Here is a 19,496-nt window from a genome sequence, read left to right as displayed (position 1 = left end):
AGAAAAATTCTTTCGTCAAGGCCCATAGTGACGAAAGAATTTTTTCTCGCTCTGTAATTTTTGACGAAAAATCCTTTCGTCCAAGGCCCAATTCGTATTTTTTTTTTTCTTTTTTTTTTTTTGCTTCCATCTTATATATTTTTTTTTTCCGACTCGTTTTGTATAAATCAATTAAAATAATTAATTCCCGTCTTTGTATTATATTTTTTTTTTCCGACTCGTTTTCTATAAAACAATTCAAATAATTAATTACCGTCTATATATTTATTTTTTATTTTTTCCGACTCGTTTCGTAGAAAATAATTAATTATTAACTAATTTATCGAAATGCGTGCGCAGGTGAACAACGATGGAGACGGTATTGATTACTCAGATCATTTTACGACTACTTTTTTCTTTGCATCAAGTCTGCAAGCGTTTAATTGGGCATATGAGATCGGACTTCGACTCGGGTTTGGTATAAAAAGAGCAAGCAACAAGAGAGTTGGTCGTAACTCGAATTTGAGACAAGATTATTTTGTTTGTCGGATGGGCGGAAGAGGTCCCGTAAATAAGGATGCCGATTCTTTAATGAGAGGTAACACGGCTACCGTGTGGTGCAAATGCAAATTTTCAATGAAAGTTATTGAATTAGAAGAGAATAAGTGGAAGCTTGTGATGAGATACGGGTTTAATAATCATGCTTTAACGTTGTATTGTGACGGCGATAGATACTTTGCAAAGTTTGATGAAGAGGAGTTGGCTTATATCGATGCCCAAGTTAGAGCTCACGTTAGACCGGCAATTATTAGTGCGGGTTTGCATCAGCGGAATCCGGAAAAGTCAAGACCTAATCGGCGACAAATCTACAATCGTTCTCAGAAAGTAAGGGCCGAGGAAAGAGAAGGGAGAAACCCAAGACAATGAGATGTTAGCACTTGCGGTTCAAAGATAAGTACGTTCATTATTGGGTCAGCGATCGGAGACCGATGAGCTAACCCACGTGTTCATGGCTCATCCAGAAGCCGTTAAGATGTTTCGATCATACTATTATGTGGTACTGATCGATTCCACGTACAAGACAAATGAATACCGTCTTCCGCTTGTTGAGATGGTTGGAGTCACACCCGTGGGGAAGAGCTTTATCATCGCGTATGCTCTTGTGACGCATGAGTCCGAGGATGGATATCTGTGGGTCCTACGGAAACTGAAGGCCCTTCTCAATGATGTCGTTCAACCTAATGCTATTGTTACTGATTGCGAGGCAGGTTTGTTGAACGCGATTCCCACTGTTTTTCCGGATTCGTCTCACTTGCTATGTCTTTGGCATATATATTCTAACGTGGAGACGAAAGCACTTGATATCACGGGTCAGGATAGTTGGGCTAATCACATAACTTGCAACTTGTTTGAAGCGGTTGTCGAGGCGGAGACCGAAGATAAGTTTAATGTGGCGTGGGGCAATTTGGCAAGGCAATGGGCGGGAGTGGCGGCTTATATTGAGAGGCAATGGTTCCCGCACTTGGAAAAATGGACCAAGTATAGAACGAACAAGATAACTCATTTTGAGAACACTTCTACATCCCGGGTTGAGTCGGCTCATGCGAATTTGAAGAGATGGCTGAATAGCGCGAAACTGGCCGTTGATAGCATCTGGATTCGGTTTCATTCTTTGATGGAAACGCAACATGTTGAGATCCGACACTCGTTGGAGTTATCTAGATCGAGGCGGTTGACGGGGATTCAGCGATTATTTTCGAGACTTTCCTATAAAATATCAAAGAATACCATCATTGAATTGCGTGAAGAGTTCGAAAGAGGTGCCAAGATGACGGAAGATGCCTTGATGATCGATTGCGGTTGTGTAAAGGCTACTACACTTGGTTTGTTATGTGCTTGTTCACTTCATCGCATTGCTAGAAATGGATCTCGGGTCCCTGTTGATGTGTTACAAGCATTTTGGAGGAAGTTGGAGTACGATGGTTCCGAGGCAATGCCGGCTTGTGACGATGATCGATTGGAGGAGTTATTCGATGAAATTCGGAATGCAGATCCGAGTATGAGATCATCCATGTTCGATACCCTTTACTCTCAGATACATCCGGAAGAGGAGGATGTAAACGAGCCTCGGGTGAACGAGAACCCTAGAGGACGTCCGAGTAGGGGAACTCGTAGAGATCCGTCCGCCGTTGAGCATGCACGGGTTCGGGTTCGAGTAGGCAGATCTACGCCCCAAAGAAACGCGTCTTCCCAACGAACTCCGTCTAGTACTCCCCGTTCCACTCCGACGGTTCATGTTACTCCGTCTACTACTCTCCGTTCCACCCCGACGGTTCGTTTTACTCCGTCTAGTACCCTCCGATCCACTCAAATGGGTCCCGGTACACCGTCTATCACTGCTACCACGAGTACGGGGAGTTTCGGCACATCGTATTGCGCACCTCTTGAGGTAGACTACACTATTGGTCATTCGAGGTACTTTCCTTATCTTCACTTTTTGCCTTCCTGGTTTCACGAGCATCTCGAAGCGTGGTTTAACCCTTCCGGAGACGGTCATTGTGGTTTTCGAGTTCTCTCACATGCTGTTCGGGGTGACCAATCTCATTTCACGATGGCTAGAATGGATTTACTTAGGGAAATCCGTAGTCCCCTTTACCGTGATCATATTTATGGCCCAGGGAGATTTGATGCGGAGGTAGATAGAATTACATTTATGGATCAGATACCGTGTGGCTCGGATTATTGGATGGACAGTTTCGATCTATATGGTTATGCTACGATGTACAATTGGGTGATATGTTGTATTTCTTCATTTGACGATCAAGAAGGTCACCGACATTGGAATGGTAGTTATACTTATTTGCCTTTACGAGCCCCCACCGGAGTACGTACCCCATATGGTGTCTTATGGGTATTACATGCGGGAAACCACTATTTGCGGCTCCGGGTACGCCCCTTGTCACCTATGCCTCCAATAGCCCCTTGTTGGGTACATGATGAAAGCGTAGCTCATTATAATGGCATGTATCGACATCAGCTATCTTTATGGCGCAGTTTCGCGAGTTGATTTTAGCTTTTATTTGTCCGATTATTGTACCTTTTATTTTATATATCCGAATATTGTACCTTATATTTTATTTATCCGATTATTGTAGTTTATTATCTTAAAACACAATTTGACATATTTTAATTAAAACATTCCTTAAAACACAATTTGACATAATTAAAACATAAACCACTCAAAACATAATTAAAACATACCATACCCCAAACCCTAAACCCCAAACCCCAAACCCTAAACACCAAACCCTAAACCCTAAACCCCAAACCCTAAACCCTAAACCTCAAACCCATACCATAAACGATTATTACTTAAAACATAACATAATTAAATAACTACCGAACTTAATTATCTTCTGATGATGAAGATGACGATTCCTTATCTTTTTCATGATCTTGAATCTCAATTTCTTCAGGTTGGGTAGACATATATTGAGTCAACAAATCATTGATGTAGAGATAAAGAATTCCTTGGTTGGGCACTCTACCGGCACATAAGTCTGATAGACTTGGGTAATCGATCACGGTGAGAATGCGCTCAAAATATGTGAAGATATCACTTCTTAACCTGCGAAACTCCCACATCTTCTCGTTTAGTGCTTCATCAGAAACAACCTCATCTCTAACTACTGGAGTTAGAACATGATCCGGGTTTCCGGCTAAAATTATACAAAGGCTACCAATTGGAGGCTCTTCAAGCATATGCCATACAGTGTCACTGGGAACAACTAATTCAAGACGCTCAATTAGAATTGGTAAATTTTGAACAATTAGATCGATTCTGCCTTGATAACCTCTGATTTTTTGAGTATTTGTGAGAACCATTTTATTATTGTAGTGAGTGAATTGGATTGGATGTTGTGATTGAAATTGACATAGAATGGCCTATTTATAAGCTATTAACTATAACGGTAACATTTGAATTATAACGGCTATTTTTGAATTGTAACGGTTATTTTGAATTATAACGGTTATTTTGAATTGTAACGGTTATTTTGAATTATAACGGTTATTTTGAATTTTAACGGTAACATTTGAATTATAACGGCTATTTTTGAATTGTAACGGTTATTTTGAATTGTAACGGTTATTTTGAATTATAACGGTAACATTTGAATTATAACGGCTATTTTTGAATTGTGACGGTTATTTTGAATTGTAACGGTTATTTTGAATTACAACGGTAACATTTTTCCCTATATAAACATCTACATAATGTTGTATTTCTGCACTCATCTTCAACTTTTTCTATTTTCCAATCATCTTCATCTTCTTCCATTTTCTTCTTCAACTCTCTACATATGTCAACATCATCCTCAATGTGGGGAAACCACCCAATTGAAGGCCTTGATTTTAAGAATCAAATTTGCAATCGTTGTCAAAGAAACGCTATCATCAAGATTTCCGGGTCAGTTACTAATCCGAAGAAAGCGTATTTTAAGTGTGTACCTTGCGATCATTTTGTGTCGTGGTTGACTGAAGATCATTTGACAATAACAAAAAAGTTGAAGATAGCATGTGAAGATGAAGGTGATGATGCATCAAGTGGAAATGTCATGAAAGAGCAAGTGATAGGTATAAAAAAGGAGATTTCAGAAATGTCAAGGATGATGAAGTTTTATTTCAAGTGTATCTTGTATTTGTTTGTTTTCATTATGTTGGCCATTGTCATGAAGTAGTGAGTATTTCCAGAAATGTATGAATTTGCATCAGTTGCTATGTATTCAAGAAATTTAAGAAATTTCAGAATTTAAAACCGTCATGTTTTTTGAATTAAACAAGGTTCAAATAGTCAACTAACATAATCATCCAACATAAAAAATGTCTTCAAAAACGTACAACATAAATGAAATAAAAAAAAAACTAGTCTCCCGACTACTGATCATCCTCTTCCTCGCTATCAGTGTACACACCATCTGATCTACGCTGAACACGATCACCGGGTGTTTGACGAGGTCCTCTATTACGTATAATCTCCCTAGCCCTCTCAACAAATGGATCGAAGTTCTTTATCATATTGCGGAAATAGGCAAGTTGTTTCTTGTCATCGACAATCTTTCCGACTTCGGCCAACTGAAACATTACAGCACGTGCAGTCTCCAAATTTACAAAAACAACTAAAACATTATAAACATTATCCCCGAACAGTAAGAAAGTTAAACAATTATTACAACAACTGTAAGTAAAATTATTACCTCAAACAGAATATCAAAATCATCCCGTGGCGCGGGGCATCATGGTGGTCGGGATCAATGATCAACGGGTGAGAATTCCCATTATACCAAGCCTCATAATCTGGCGCCGTCTCACCCGGAAACTAATCGGTCTCGATCTACGAGAAATGTGAACCACGTGATCCCGCCAAAGAATCCCAAAGATGATCAGTCTCCGCAACCCCAACCCTAACCTCGTACCCTATCCCCGAAGCAGGACGATGCGCTACCAATCTCATAATAGGATTGGGTATTATCTGCACATACCCAAACTGTCGTAAACACCGATCAGGCTGGTACGGCTCGGCTATGTCCATGAAACGAACACAACCGGCAAACAGAGTACGAGGATGATACTCCTCCTGACGCGGCCCGTACGGATCCCACCTAATGGAAGCATAAGTAAGCCCATCTAACAACCTCCGATACTCCAACAATTTCTCCGCATTTTGAGCGAAGGGACCAACGGATCTCCAAGAACACGACCGAGGCTGAGTAAGGTCAATTACCAAAGGTGGTCCGGGTCTGAACATAGGAAAATACTCATAGATCCACGATTGCAACAAAGTCAAGCAACCACCAATAGTCTTCACACCAGCACGTGAAGCCACACCCAACTGTCGGTACATGAAGGCTAGTACACCGGCTCCCCAAGCATAGTGGTGTACACAATCAGTATCATACACTAAAGGAAACAACTGAGGACGTAACCTATCACCTGATTTGTCGACAAAAAGTGTCGACCCAACACCGCAGCCAAAAACCCCTGAGCAAAAACAACATCACAACTAGCTGCCGCCATGTCACAAACTGCATCTACCAATATACCCCCACTCTTGTAAATAGGGACTTTCTTACTAGGGTTTAACGGCAACCTCAACTGGTCTGATGAAATCCCAAAGAAGCCACAAACAAACATAAGGGGATCCGCCAACTTCCCGTCATTACTCTCCACCTTACAACAGTTACCATCAACCCGAACACCTAAGATCTGCGCAACATCGTGAAGGAGTATGGACATCTCCCCAAAAGGCATGTGAAAACTGTTGGTGTCAGGTTGCCATCTCTCAACGAAAGCAGAAATAAGGGACATGTTAAAATGCTCGGCCATGGAATCTAATAGGTGAGAAAGACCACTACCGTCATAAATAGTCTGAACGGCCGGAGGTAGTTCCCAACAACTCAAAAACCTCGTCTTACCAAACCGGTGGTAACCCGTCAAAACTGGTCGACCGACCTCATTAGGAGTCGCCCATAAGGTGTTGGCAATGTGGCCGCCAAAGCTAGGAATCACGTGGGGAAACATCAGACCACCCGGAACACGATGATCGATCAACCAAGAGACATCCTTACCTGACTTCTTCTTCTTCGGAGCCACCACACTACTAGAACTACCATCCGACATCCGCTGAAAACGCCCCTCCTCATTCCGTCTACGTGGCACCCTACGCACTCGCTCATCACCCGCCTCCTCCTCACCTATCACATTACCAGACCGAACCATCTCCTCCTCCAACCGCTCCACAGTCCACGACTCGGTACTACCATCTCCAACCTCGGACTCAAACTAGAGCCCCTTTCGAGCTCGAACGTGACGGTCATTTCCTCCACCGGCCATCTATTCAAAAAATAATAAAAAGGCATTGATTTCTTAAATTAATAAAACAAAGAATTTATAAATATAAGTTTAAGTAAATTAAAAAATTAAAAAAAAAACAAAATAACCCCGAACGGGGTTTATTAGTAATAATTAATTAATATTTTACGTAAACAAAACGAGACGGAAAAAAAATAAATTTACAAAGACTTCGCCACGGACGAGAATTATTATTAATAATTTATTAGTTTTTAACACTAACAAAAAAGACGGAAAAATAAGTTTTTAAAAATTTATAAAATAAAATAAATAATTTTACAACGAGTTCGGCACGGACGAGGTTTATTATTAATAATTTATTAGTTTATAACGATAACAAAACAAGACGGAAAAATAAGTTTTTTTTTTTTTAAAAAAAAAGGAAACGAGAAATTCAAAAACAAAAAGAAAAAAAAAACCAGATTTTGGGCTTGGACGAAGAACATTTTCGTCCAGGTCCAGGCCCAGACGAAAATGTTTTTCGTCCAACACCCATAATGGACGAAGAACATTTTCGTCTGGGCCTGGACCTGGACGAAAATGTTCTTCGTCCCAGCCCAGATTTCGTCTTTTTTTTGTTTTTATTTTTTTTTTCCGAATTTTCCGAATGATTTTGTCATAAAACGACTTATTCCGATTCAAATCAAAGCATCTATCCTAATTCCGTCTACAATAAAGGCATCTATCCTAATTCCGTCACAAATTAACAATCTAAGAAAATACTAAAAAAAAAATTTAATAACAATCACATACCTTGTTGAATGTTTGAATTCGTGACGGAAATGATGCGGTCGATACGTTTTTTTGTTGTTATTTGAGTCGGGTTTTTTTTTTCAAAATTTGGAGTGTGAAAGGTAGTTTTTGAATAAAAAGGAAAATATAAGGGGGAGTGTGAGGGAGGGGCAATTTTGGAAGTTCATTAAAATTGTCGACGATATTTAGTAATTTGTCGACGATCTTTAACAGCTCGGTTGTTTAATAGGACGGTCTCTTAGCATAAGACCAGTCCATTAACAAAAAAGCCCAATGAATAACAAAAAAAACACACGATACCCAAAATTTGGAAAAACCAACACTATCCCATGATCTCTACCTTTTCATCTCTCTAAGTCACAACCTCTAAGCCATTGATTTCACTTATTAATGAGAACTTATGCTCCAGCCTCACAAATATTTATCATCCACATAAAAAATTGATTTCACGCCCATGACCTTATAAATTTAACATTTGGTTTTATATCTAAAGTTGGTAGTCATTAATCTAAAAACCGTATATGTCAAAAATAGTCAATACTCTAAATTTGAAGTTTTCAAGTTAAGTTTGTGAGTTTTGAAGTTAAACAATGCTTATGGTCAATTAAAATTGTGAGTTAGCCATGTAAGTAATTTAAGTTAAACTCATAATTTTTAACTTAGAATTGAAAGTTTTCAATCTATAAACATGACTTATTAACTTAAAAAAAAAAAAAGTTAAAATCTAAAAACATGGGTATCTATCTATCTATCTATCTATCTATCTATCTATATTATTAAAGGAAGCTTTTTTCGAACTTTTACAGAGTCTCCAACTTTTACGAAAGACTTTCGACCAATGAAATAGGAGATAATATCTAAATAAATAATTATAGAAATAATATATTGAGCAATAAATTAGTTAATACAAAATCCTAAACTAAAACAAAAATAATCACGTTGGTTTTGTAACTTATTTAGAATGTGATGTTAATAAAGACAATTTTTGTGACATTTCAAGGCAATTTGCGATATAATTTGGTATGTATTTAATCTGTATTAGACTTGAGACGGAAAGTGTCCGTCTTAAGTGAGAATTAGTATATACGACTCAAGGATGGTATGACTCGCATTGAAATTGGTTTTCTTAATTAAAGCTACATGCAGTGTTTGTACTTTGGTTTACATAAATTTGGCTAATACTATGGTCTAAAAATTAGCGTGTTACTATATCATCCAAAAGAATTTGTGTCTTACATCTATAATTGGCTGACGGGCAATAGTAGAGGTCTATATGATGCATCTCAAAGAGATTATTATCATCAATTATTTGGGAACATGATTTAAATAGTTAGGCGCACCAATATTTATACTGCAATAGCAATGAGTAATACTCCGTATACATTAGTAAACATTACCATTATATGCTTAAGAGTTAAGATAGGATTCTACAAATCACAGGATTATAATGTCTTTATGAATTAAAGTAGAACTCATTTATACATCGTAGGGTAATAACGGTTTAAGATAAGATTATAGATTTAGTTATTATTGGAGTGTTTATGCATGGAGAGGTCTTTTTAATAGGTAACTAGTTTTAAACCCGTGCAAAAAATGCACGTACGGGTCGTATAGCAATTGCTATTATTAAATACATGCGCATAAAAATGAGGGTGATCAAATGTGCAATGTCGTGACAATATAAATAGTTCACTATTGGAAATTTGACGTACATATAATTTCAATTACTATTTACTAATCACTACCATACGATGCAGATTATGTGCTACAAATGTATAAATAATTTAAAACTTTATTAAATACTCAGAAATTTCATTGTAAACTACGATGGTTGTCGCACTCGATGTACGCTTATTATTGTCGCAAATCAATAGATTCAGGCCTTACTTGTTTGTAACCCTAGAGATAGGCACATAAAAGTGTCCATGACTGAAGACCGATTTTGGAATATAAATGCTCACTTTAGATAAGAACTGGCCATGACTTTTGCTTATTGTCATCGCAAAACAAATAGCGATGGGGATTGCCTTCTATTGAAGTGGACTTAAAATTCACTGGAATCTGAAGGGTAAGTGTAATGCGGGCAATATGCAGTCTATCACTGTTATGGCTCCAGTTAAAACTATACACCTAACTACGCGAGTCCCTAAATCTATCACTATTAATATAAAATTTAATGCATTTAATACGGGTTATATGTACGAAAGATAAGTACCGAGTAAGTTGATAAAATAAATTTGAAATTTGGTAAACGCTGAAGCGTGTATACCTGTTAAAATTTGACCTAGCCCAACCTGTCATTTTGAAGGTCACGTCCGACAAATCTTGACTTAGGACCCAATTAGGCCGAAATAATACGTTAATTTAGGTTGAAACACCACCGACTCCCTGGATCAAAGATAAATGTATCTTAAATGTGAATGTAAAACATATAAGCCACTAATATATTTTTAAAAAGCTAATATTCATATAATCTAATTGATATAATAATTAAATATTAATAATACTTTAAATTATACAATTAAAAATTCAGTTTTATGATAATTTTAAAAAATCAAATTAATAAGAGTACTGATTAATCAAACAATGCTAGAAAATAATATTTTTTTCACATATTACTCAGCCGTATATTTCTCTTAATTAATAAGAGTACCGACTAATCAAACAATTCCCGAAAATAAAATTCCCCAAACCCATATACCAATGCGGTTATTATGAGATAATCAAAATAAGTATGTATCTTATAAATGAAAATAAGAAAAACTTAATTTTTATATTTGTTTCCCTAAAAGAAACGTAAGCGATAAATCTGATTTAGTTATTAATATTAGATTTAGTGCAATTTAAAAAAAAAAAAATTGATCCAAAAAATAGTATCAAAAACTCGCTTCGACCCGTACACTGATCCTAACTCGACTCGTAACTCGTATAATCTTACTTATACTTTCACCCAACCTATATAACGTCATTTATTTAAGGCAATAATTATATGTTTAGGTAAAACCCTAACATATGTACTTGTCCATTCTAAAAATAAACAATGGGTTAATTAAGTCGGGTAAGTCATGGGCTAGAATCGAAACAATGAAACATCACTTAAACAATGGGTCAAATTTGCCAGCACTTAGAGCATCCACAATGGTAAGCTAGTTGCTACTAGCTTACCTTTCCCACATAAGATTTCCAAGTTAGAATATTTGTAAGCTACAAACTACTACAATGGTAAGCTACTAGCTTAGTGTTGTGTCTTAAATACACCATATGTCAACTACCTTCCACAACACTCTTTTAATTAATACATTTACTTATTTTACCTAGAAAATAAAAATTAAAAATATTTAGTATTGTTTTAATTGGTAGATTTTTTCTTGTAGGCTCATTTGAGCTACTAGCTCAATTTAAGCTAGTACATGTAAAGTGCTCCAATGGTTAAGCAAGTAGCTTGAAAACTTTTTTATTTGCAAGCAAGTCCTTTTGCTTAACCATTGGAGATGCTCTTACCCACGTATAAAACATGGTTGATCCACCTTATAAATAACCAATAAAACACACTCGTTTCAATTGTTTTGATAATAATAGCACTCCTGATCATCTTATTGCCCTTCATTTCACTGCTATTATCATCTTAGTCCATTTCTTCATTCTTTTCACCCAATTTAACTTGCTTCATTATAAAAAAATTCCCATAATGCCGATCCTAAAAAGGGCTTAATACTTTGTCCAGATTTAATATTGCTTACTAATTATGTTATGGAGTATATTTTTGGTGTGTCTCTTCTTTTTCATTTTTTTCTTGTTTTACAAAAAATTCTTTATAAAGCAAATTGAAGCACGTGAAAAAAAATATAATTGTGCCCAAACCTTTTGTTTCAATGGTTAGTAATATTTGTTTTTAAAGTACTATTTTATTTTCAGATTTTAATGGGTGAAAAAATTGAGATCTGGTACTTGCATGTTTATAATTTAATTTATACTATAAGATTTTTGCTCAAAGTTATTTTTTTTACTGTTAATGTGAAGTGTTTTTATGAATATGTGAGGATTTCATTTTTTTTTTCATAAAGTGTAATTAATGAAAGAAAAGGAGAGAGAGTAATTAAATATTGTGATAAACATGGAGGGTCCTACTTAAATAAAAGTTTTTCAAATCCTAAAAATTATTGGCCAATAGAAAGCCAAGAAAAAAACCCATCTTTTATATAAGGTAGATAGTGTTCACATGGTGCGGTGGAGTTTGCTACGTAAGTTATTGAGAGGGGGAATCGAGCACAATTCAGAAACTTACATATATCAAAAGCCAATTTATTGGAATTTGCATTGAACTCTGGATTCATGAAGCAAATAAATCTTCGTTAATAATGAGCCTATGGAAAAATTTTAAAGATGATAACGGTTAATCTCTGAGGTTGTGATTCAAATTTGACAAAAATAATTTAATAGATCCTGATTCCCCGTGTGTTCCCATTAGGGCACATAGGCATGTAATTGCCGAGAAACTAAACTCTAATGTATAAAGGTGATTTTATATCCTTACAGAGTCTATGCTAACGCAAACTCTAGAATTTTAGTAGTCTACTCCTTCATTATCAAAATTTACCACAAAAAATTACTCCATATTTAATAAAAATTTTTTTTTAACAAAATTATAATATAATATCGCTAAGAGTTTAGTTGTGTAAAACGAAATTACATCATAATATTGCCAAAAGTTTAACATGAACAAGTGTAGGGTGTATTCCAACGTGAAATTTTGTTTAGATGATGTGAAAACTCACGACCGCTACGACGCTATATATTTAATACGTCTGACGAGCACTACTGGCAATTTGGCTAAATTTCTTGGTAGTTTGCAAACAAAGCATGTCAAGTTAACTGACATTTTTTATAATAATGATTTAAATAGACTCAATACCACATAAGGTTGAAATTGAATTTGAAGAGAGTACGAACATCATGTTATTATTTACTTACTCCGTATATTTTAGTTATTTCAGTCCAAATGATGAGAATTTAGTGCGTAATTTCATTGTTCTTACTTCATTGTTCTTATTTATTTCTTTTCCGTTTTAGTTTTTCTTTTTAGATTTTTAGATAAAATTTAACTTAAAAGCTTTACAAATACTTGAATAAGAGATGATATTAAATTTAGGCCCGTGCATCGCACGAGCATTAAATCTAGTTTTACATAAAATTGAAAGTTATCAATTTAAAATTGAAAGTATTGAATTTTAGCTTTAATATTTGGAACTTTCAAAAACAAGTTCCAAAATCCAAATCTAGGTAGTTGGAATTTAACAAAATGATAAAAAGGAGAGAGGGCCAAACAATGGTGACGAAAATGACAATAGCGGAAGTGGTGAGGAGACAGATGATAGAGGCGGCTAAGTAGGCGACGATGGTGAGAACGCAGGCTGTAAAGGCGGCGGTATGGACGTGAGTTGTTGTGGTAGACTGACGGAGAGTGTGTTGCGTGTATAGTAGTGAATAGTGATAGAGGAGAGTTGAGAGGTCTGGTAAAGGAGGGGTTTCATTTTTCTCTTCTATTGGGCCACTCTCTTCTATTGGACCTGTCTTATGCTATAGGATGGTCCTATAAGAGAGTTGCTGCATTTTTTTTGTGATGTGAAAATCCATAGTCGCATCATACCCCACCAAAGCCCACCCTTATTTAGGCCCCTTAATTTTATCATCATTTTTTTTTTGTGACGTGAAAATCCATAGTCGCTATTTTTGTGTGCATTATATAATCCTTGGATATATGTGTAACGTGATAGCTTACAAACTATGTAACTAACTAAGTCACCCAAAAGTAATACACAAAATCTCATTGAAGACGGCACGTATCCGTCACTTTGGAGTGACGGATACCATTTCCTCTCACAAATGATCCAAATAGAGGAGAGAGGGAATCACATGGGGGTGCCCCCACCTTGTCCCCCCTATCCGTTTTGTGAGTGACATTACCCGTCACTTGCTCCGACCCGTCTTCAGCAAGACTAACTAAAGGTAATAAACTCGAAGTCTATAAGGCATAAACTCATGCCATACATACTTCATAAGATTGTTGTTGGGAAGTTTTGAACCTATGGAGAATTTCATTCAAGTTTTAATCACTAAGCTCCACCCCTGCGAACAATTTATCATAATTTCACTTCAATTTAAATTTCCACCATCCACTTTATTTTAATTTTGAAATATTTTTCAATAAAGACTATATACTATTGAAATCCAACAAACTAGATTTTTTTTCAAATATGCTACAAAATATTATATAGGTGCCAATCGTACAATTTATATCAACTGAAATAATTAACTGCTTCTCACTACAAGAAAAATGAGTTTGGGCGACAAACCATTTTGTCGCACAAAGGCCTGTTTTCGTCGCCCATAACCTTCTGCAACGAAATTTTGGTCGTCGTTGCCCATTTTGTCGCACAAAGGCCTGTTTTCGTCGCCCAAACCACTTTTTCTTGTAGTGTCTATATATATATATATATATATATATATATATATATATATATATATATATATATATATATATATATATATTAATCAATAATTTACCTTTATTTTTTATGATATGTTACTATTAAAAGAAAACTAGTGTAAAGTAATTGGGATGAAGGGTATATTTCCCCGAATGGAGTAGGGTTTCAAATCTTATAAGGTTGATATTATATGGAGATGATAAAATCAAAACAACTTAGTTTTCTTTCAGATTTGTTATATGATTACTTTTTTTATGGTCTTTCATTCTTTCTATTAGTCAAATTTTTTTTGGTTTTTCGGTTGTATAAAGATGGATAGACTATAGACAATTAAATGGACAACAATTCATCATTGTGATAAAAGCGGGTGGTGGTGTGCATTTAGAGGTGGCAATCGGGTCACTCGGGTCGGTTACGGGTGTAGGGAAATATCCGTAAAATTCCCTTAAACTTTAAGGATTATAACGCAAATTTACATGTGAATTATAGTCATAAAACATAAATACAAGAGAAACGATAAAGGTAAAGAATCAACCTCGGGTCCTTTGATGTGCGGCGTAAAGAACAGAAATCAAAGTAGATTTCCTCCTAATCGTTGCACCCAAGACCGTTTGAGACTATGCCCTTGTGCTAGAAATGCTCTCTAATTGACTTGCAATATTGAGAGAGCTATTGTGAGGTTATTCGATGTGAGATCTAGAAATTTCAGAGAAAAATACTCTGAAACCCTAATATTTTTGTCAAAATGAATGATTAGGTTAGAAAGGAGGAGAAACTCTCCTTTTGTTCCTTTCATTCGGCCAAACCGAGATCCACATGGGGAAGTGGGCTTCCACTTCCTCTTATGTTTAACTCGTGGTCCGACTCGAAATTTGCTAAATGTATACGACGGGTTTTTAATTATAAATCGTCATCGGTTATCGGTTATTAAAACATCAACTAGTAACATGACTTAGTTGAATTATTAATACATGTCCGACAAAGACGATATTGTATAATTAATTCAATATACATTAATCAAATATAATCGTTTATATTTAATTTACGAATTAACTGCTTAATTCGCCTTAGCCCATTTTATTTAATCCGTATTAAATAAAATATCTCAACATCACATTTGACTAATTATTAGTCAATAACTCCGACTAACTGCTTAGTCAACTTTGGCATCAACATGACTGCATTTTCATACCGTCACATCTCTCAAACGTATCCTATAGGTGTGACTTTTAGGGACCAGTTGATCACCGCCATCTGTATGACAATAACGTCAAACTTATCTAGCAAGCCAACCGTTATTGATAAACGTGGACCAACTGATAATAATACAAAAGTATGCCCTTTGATCCTTTTAGAGATTTATAAGTCCTTGCACTAACTGTAGAGGACACCAGCCCCAACAAGCTCCCACTTGTCCGTACAAGTGTATGTGCAGTGACGTTATCCGCACTAACTGGAGGACACAGCTCCAACAACGGGTCGGGTTGAAGCTGGTCGGGTCATATCGGGTTCGGGTTGTGTCAGGTTAGCGATGGGTCAGGTCGGTTATGGTTTATGTCGGGTCATCTTCGGGTCGGGTCATCAGCGGGTAGCAAGTCGGGTCGGGTCAGTATCAGGTCTGATTATAAGCATATATTTTCTCTTATGTATTTAGTTTTAGATGTATTTAGTTTTAGATGGGTAATTTTATGTTTAAACACCGTGTAGGAGTATTAATTGTAATTTTAAGTGAAAATAATTAAGATTAACATCAATTTGGTCTTATTTACACAATTATTAAGCTAACTCATTATCGAGTCATCTATCGGGTTGAGTCAATATCGGGTCACGAGTCGGGTCGATTCAGGTCGGGTTCGGGTTGGAAAAAATAAGGATGTCATCGATTATCAGGTCGTGTTGGGTCGGTTCGGTTCAGTTTCGGGTCACCCAATTTTCGGGTTGTATCGGATCGGGTATCGGGCGGGTCGGGTCGGGTTCCTCGGATCGGGTCAGCTTTTGCCAACTCTAGTGTGCAATAGAGTCCTTTGTAGCTTACATGTTACTATTGTTGCCATTATTGAATTTGTAATGAATGTGTGTGTGTTTAACATAGAGTATTAGGTTTTCCTAACATTGATCGTTTTTAAAAAAAATTGAATTTGTGATGAGATGAAGAACACTTATAATGTCCAATTAGTTAAATTATATTAAGCATAACAAAACTACATAAATTATAAAGGAGTAATTAAAATAATTCCAGATAAAATGAGTGCCACATAATTGACTTGAAAACGTCCGTGGACCTATTAAACTTAGCCGTTTCATAAGTTTAAAACCTAACTTTAAAAAAAAAAAAATGTAAGAAAACACCCCCACCTATACACAAAGTTATAACAAGTTTATAAAATATTGAATGTTTATAGTTTTTGGTAGATTGTAAAATATTGATTGGTTATCTAGAAGATGTCAAACTTCACACATGACATAGCCATACAAATTAGAAAATAGATTAGGCTTATCATTATCTTGTGTTGACTTCCCTTTGTGATTTGTTTCCCAAGTCTCCTCATCAATAAATAATACTCTACAAATTAATACAATTATTATACAAGTATATATATTACAAATAATAGAAGTTTCTAATTCAAATTTTCTACACACCAACATTTTCAAAGTTTTATGTTAATTTGACTATTTCCCTCGTACCCCACCACCACCTCCTCAAGTCTCCATCCTCATTTATATACCAAAAACCTTGTTCTATTTTTCAACACATATTTAACGCTCTAAACTCTGTTTTCCCTCCATCAAACTCAAACTCAAACTCAAACTCTAACTCAAAAACCCTACAATATGGTGAGTGGCTTCATTTGTGGCACAAATAGTTTACCTCGCGATGAAGATGGAGAACACGAAAGACAAACGCGAAGTGCCGACTCTTCCCCTAGAAAATCAAGATCAAAGAGTAATAAAAACCCTTACTCGACTCGCGGCTTGGACCGTTTCTCAGCTCTTTTAACCGAAATTGAAGAGAAACGACAGCGAATTTATTCCAAAGTCGACCCACAAGAAATTTCCCTTGTACGATTCGTGTACACTGACGATCACGAGTTTAAGCCTATTGTCGTCAAGGCTAAGTCGTCAAAGGGGGCTAATACTGAGCATCAACGTGAGAAACAACCCAAACCCGACACGAGTCGAACGCACAAGTCGGGTCCCATTGTGGCGACTAATGAGAATCCAAATAATTCTCGAAACGAAAAGATGATGAAAAAGGCCAAGATTTGTAATTGGATGGAACCAAAGATATACTTGCCAATGATCGTGATAGCGATATTGGTGTGTTTGTTGGCATTTAACAGGTCTTTTGCGATTATGTGCACTTCAATTGGTTGGTATGTACTTCCCACCATTATAAACGGATCTTATTCGACTTCAAATTTGCGAACTTCTTTTAAGAAGAAGGATTTTGCCAAGCGGAAATTGAGTGACAAGAAAATTATGTCTACTGAAGGGACCAAGTCTTTCAAACACCCTCGGGAACGCGTTGTTAATGGTGGTCGTAGTAGTTGTATTTAAAGCTAAATGAGACTACGTCACCCCGCTAGCTGGTGGTACCTAAACTTGTGGCGCCCTAGCATTGTTCGTAAATCTAATACTAATTTTTTATTTTGATTCCTGAAAATAACCAGAAATTGGGTTGCAGAAGTGTGAAATTGTGAATATATCTCTAATTCTCTATGTATTTTTGTGTTAACTTACTTAGCAATTAGCATAGGCTAATTGTTTACATTTATGTTTTGGACTGTCTTTTGAAATTGTATATATAAGGGTTTTTCGTCAAACACAACCTTTAAATTTTTTTTTTCCAAACATCACCTTTAAAAAAAAAGACATTTTGCAATGGGGTAACCTTTCAGTCGATATTTGAGATAGCAAACGATGTCGGTTTGAGGTGTTCTTGGAGTCGTTGGAAAGGTGAAAATACAAGCTTTCCAGGGGTTATCAATACGATGGTCAAAAGTGGCCATATGTGGAGTCTATTGATGTGTAAAGTAAGGTTTGTCGAAGAGGCTAGATGTAAAGCGAGTGGTCATAGGGTTTTTCGTGGGTCTTTAAATGGGGTTAAGATGTTTTGTTGGGTCTGAAATTTCGTATGTAGGTAAAGGGGAGTGTAAGGTAGGTCGTAGTTGTGTTGCTTTTGATGGTTATTGGCTGCAAGTGGTGGTTTGAGGTAAGTGAATTGACCCACGAAAAAAAATCCTACTTTGACATTCTTCTAATTGTTTTTTACCTTCAATTTAATTCCCCTTAAACCACCACTTGTAACTAACAACCACCACAAGCAACACAGCTAAGACCTATTTTGCACTCCCCTCTACCTACATACCAAATTTCAGACCAAACAAAGCTTCATAACCCCATTAAAAGACCCACTAAAAATCCCCGACCACCAGCTACTCTCTCCAACTAGCCTTATTTTACACATCAATAGACCCTACATAAGGCCACCTTTGACCATCATGTTGATAACTTCCTGGAAAGCTTCTATTTCCACCTTTCCAACAACTCCAAGAACATCTCAAACCGACATCGTTTGCTATCTCAAATATCGACTGAAAGGTTACCCCTTTGCAAAATGTTGAATTCTTCGGCCAAAAGATCGTGTTTGACAAAAAAAAAATTATTAAAGGTTGTGTTTTACAAACTTTTTTTTTAAAGGTGGTGTTTGGAAGAATTTTTTTTTAAAGGTTGTGTTTGACAAAAAACCCTATATATAATGTAATACTACTCTACAATGTAATATTCTCGGTCAAAAAAAAATTTGATGCACCAAATGATGCACTAGTAAATGTACATATCATTTTAAAAACCCCTTAAAATATCAAATTATTAAAATAATGCTCTTATTTTTTACGTAACAAATGACGGAAAAATTTCACGTTTTTGTTATCACTAGTTTTTGAACCCGTACACTGCACGGGTGGTAACGTAAAGTATTATTAAAAGTAAACTTACGTATTTTTTGAATTTAGTAAATTACTAATTAAACTTTAGAAAATGGTCTACCCATACACTTTTTATAAGTTTGTGTTGCTTAATTGTGTTCAAAGTACTCTGCTTTTTTTTTCCTCGACTTTTTAACTTATGAAAAGCAAAATCTGAAAAGTAAATATAAAATTATTGTAGATTTCATAACCTGTTTATTTACGCAATATACATTTCATTTTACTCATTGATGTACGTTTTTTTTATCATATTATCCCGCTTGTTTGTTCTTCTCTCAATTCTTTACCTTTTCTCACATCACTTACTCGACTACCTCGAAACCCACCAACAGACCCTCCATCACAGTGATGACTGGACTGCACTAAACACCTCGAACCA

General features: G+C 36.0%; 2 protein-coding genes across 2 annotated transcripts; both read left to right on the top strand.

Annotated features, from left to right (window-relative positions):
- The first annotated feature begins 327 nt into the window (after nucleotides 1–327).
- LOC141649219 (protein FAR1-RELATED SEQUENCE 5-like) lies at nucleotides 328–3,464 on the top strand. The gene is made up of 4 exons (XM_074457914.1): nucleotides 328–864; nucleotides 956–1,452; nucleotides 1,900–2,095; nucleotides 3,456–3,464. The coding sequence occupies exons 1-4, from the start codon at nucleotides 328–330 to the stop codon at nucleotides 3,462–3,464; spliced, it is 1,239 nt and encodes a 412-aa protein (XP_074314015.1).
- A 13,441-nt stretch (nucleotides 3,465–16,905) lies between these two features.
- LOC141594667 (uncharacterized) lies at nucleotides 16,906–17,846 on the top strand. The gene has a single exon (XM_074414689.1). It carries the CDS (start codon nucleotides 16,962–16,964, stop codon nucleotides 17,685–17,687), a length of 726 nt encoding a protein of 241 aa, XP_074270790.1. The 5' UTR covers nucleotides 16,906–16,961; the 3' UTR covers nucleotides 17,688–17,846.
- The last annotated feature ends 1,650 nt before the right edge of the window (nucleotides 17,847–19,496 follow it).

This window comes from Silene latifolia, chromosome 1, assembly GCF_048544455.1.
Source record: "Silene latifolia isolate original U9 population chromosome 1, ASM4854445v1, whole genome shotgun sequence".
Classification (NCBI taxonomy): Eukaryota; Viridiplantae; Streptophyta; class Magnoliopsida; order Caryophyllales; family Caryophyllaceae; genus Silene; species Silene latifolia.
Note: the sequence above shows the minus strand (reverse complement) of the source record. Positions and strands in the feature narration are given on the sequence as shown.